Source organism: Metarhizium robertsii (genome assembly GCF_000187425.2).
Source record: "Metarhizium robertsii ARSEF 23 chromosome Unknown MAA_Scf_12, whole genome shotgun sequence".
In the NCBI taxonomy this organism is placed as follows: Eukaryota; Fungi; Ascomycota; class Sordariomycetes; order Hypocreales; family Clavicipitaceae; genus Metarhizium; species Metarhizium robertsii.
The window spans coordinates 46036-47816 of NW_011942152.1; the positions used below are offsets into that span (position 1 = coordinate 46036).

Here is a 1781-nt window from a genome sequence, read left to right on the forward strand (position 1 = left end):
ATGCTATTGGAGTAGAAGGGTTCAATAAACCTTCTCGCCTCTTCTCATCTCACACGCGCAGAAGTGCAACCAGGGTCTACTGGAAATCCAGTATGCTGAAAACGCCTGTGTTTCGACGGTCAATCCGCACCGCTAGCGGATGGGCCAAGTCTAAAACGGAGCCGATGAAGTATTCGACATACGCTTTCTACCTCGATAGAATAGGTACCGACCTGGGGTCAGAGGAGAAATGGACGTCGTATTGCTTTCGGCACGGCCACGCAAATGCACAGGTCACTGGGTGCCCGCAAAATGCATACCAAAACAGTCGGGAAGGATTTAATACGCACGACGCATTCCTTGAAAGAGACCCATCTGCCGACGGTCCGACTCGAGCCTTCACACATGTGAGCATCAAATGCAATCCTGAAGTACCAAAGCAGATCCCCAAAGCGGAGTTGGCCAAGCTACCTCCTGATCCCGAAGTCGCCCGTCTTGCGAAACAGGTTGAGGCAATGGCACGTCGCATGAGGCAAGACTACGGATTCATCAAGGCTGCCCCCGAGACGGTCAGGGAAGAGTATCAACAACTGCGGAAAGACCTCAGAAGCACTGAAAAGGCTTTTCGGGATGACATGACGAAGGTTTACCAAGAGGAGTGTCGTCGGCGCCTCCATCACGAGGAGTTGCAGAGACGGTTAAGCGAGATGACAGTAGATCCCGAACTTGATGAAAGAGCCAAGCTCGAGCCAAGTGTGCAGCATCAACTAGAGGAGCGAACAAAACTACAAGCTGTCCTGAGTGACTTTAGACAAGATTTAGATACAAAAGCCACCACAGATCGCAAGATCCGAGCCGTTGAGCTGATGGTTCTTCTAGCGTCTCGCAGAGAGGTCCGTAGGCCCACCCCATCCACATCCAACTCGCTGTCCCAAGGCAGCATTCGTCCAGGCTTTCCCGACATCACGCCTGCAGTTCCTAATGTCAAAGTTGAGGAGGTACCCCTTGTACTGGGCGAAACGCAGTGCATATATTGTGTCGGCGAAGAGAAACTCCCGTATAGCAGGCGCATACGCTCATTCGGGCGCAAGTCTCACATGTGGGATCACGTAGAGAATTTGCATCTCAGGTACGAGCGCAAGGTCGGGCCTTTTACTTGCCCCCACCCGCGCTGACGCCTTTGGGAGAATCCGTACCCAGTTTGACTGCTTTCAAGAACCACGTGCAAAGAGTACATGGTGTTAGGCTTCGGGAGTGACTAAGAGCCTTGCAGGTGGTCTTACGACAGACAACATGACCTGGGTTGGGGTCGTGCTTGCTCTGAAGTGTCAGAATGACCACTGCGCTACACGCACAATATTGTATGTTAATGCATTTAGTTAAGTATTCATGGTTATATCTGACGTGAAGCTTGCACCAAAGCGTTTTCCCGCCAACGTCCAGGTTCCCAGTATCAGATTATTACGTAGCCATTTAAGTGAATTACGGCACTGAAGAATAAATATTTGACTGATTACTATATTAATAGTACGTAGTTATCTAGTTACGCGATTAAAACATGCACCATTCGACTGATGTTGGGACCATGCACTCCACATAGCGTGACTAGAGGAAAATGAGGACAAACTGCTTACTCTGGCCCCTACAAAGGGGTGGTTCCACTGCTTGCGCAGTGTCCTATGTACTCGTGCCAATTAGATGGGGCACTGGACCCCCTGACCGAACCAACGAGCCACAAAGGATTTAATTCTAGCCTCATAATCGTAGATCAAACCCGTAGAATGCAATTTCTTCACCTCTCA

General features: G+C 50.1%; 1 protein-coding gene across 1 annotated transcript; it reads left to right on the forward strand.

Annotated features, from left to right (window-relative positions):
• Positions 1 to 92: 92 nt before the first annotated feature.
• Positions 93 to 1154, forward strand: MAA_00098 (FluG domain-containing protein; the record flags this gene model as incomplete). Its single annotated transcript, XM_007818096.1, has 1 exon — positions 93 to 1154. The coding sequence occupies one exon, from the start codon at positions 93 to 95 to the stop codon at positions 1152 to 1154; it is 1062 nt and encodes a 353-aa protein (XP_007816287.1).
• Positions 1155 to 1781: the final 627 nt, after the last annotated feature.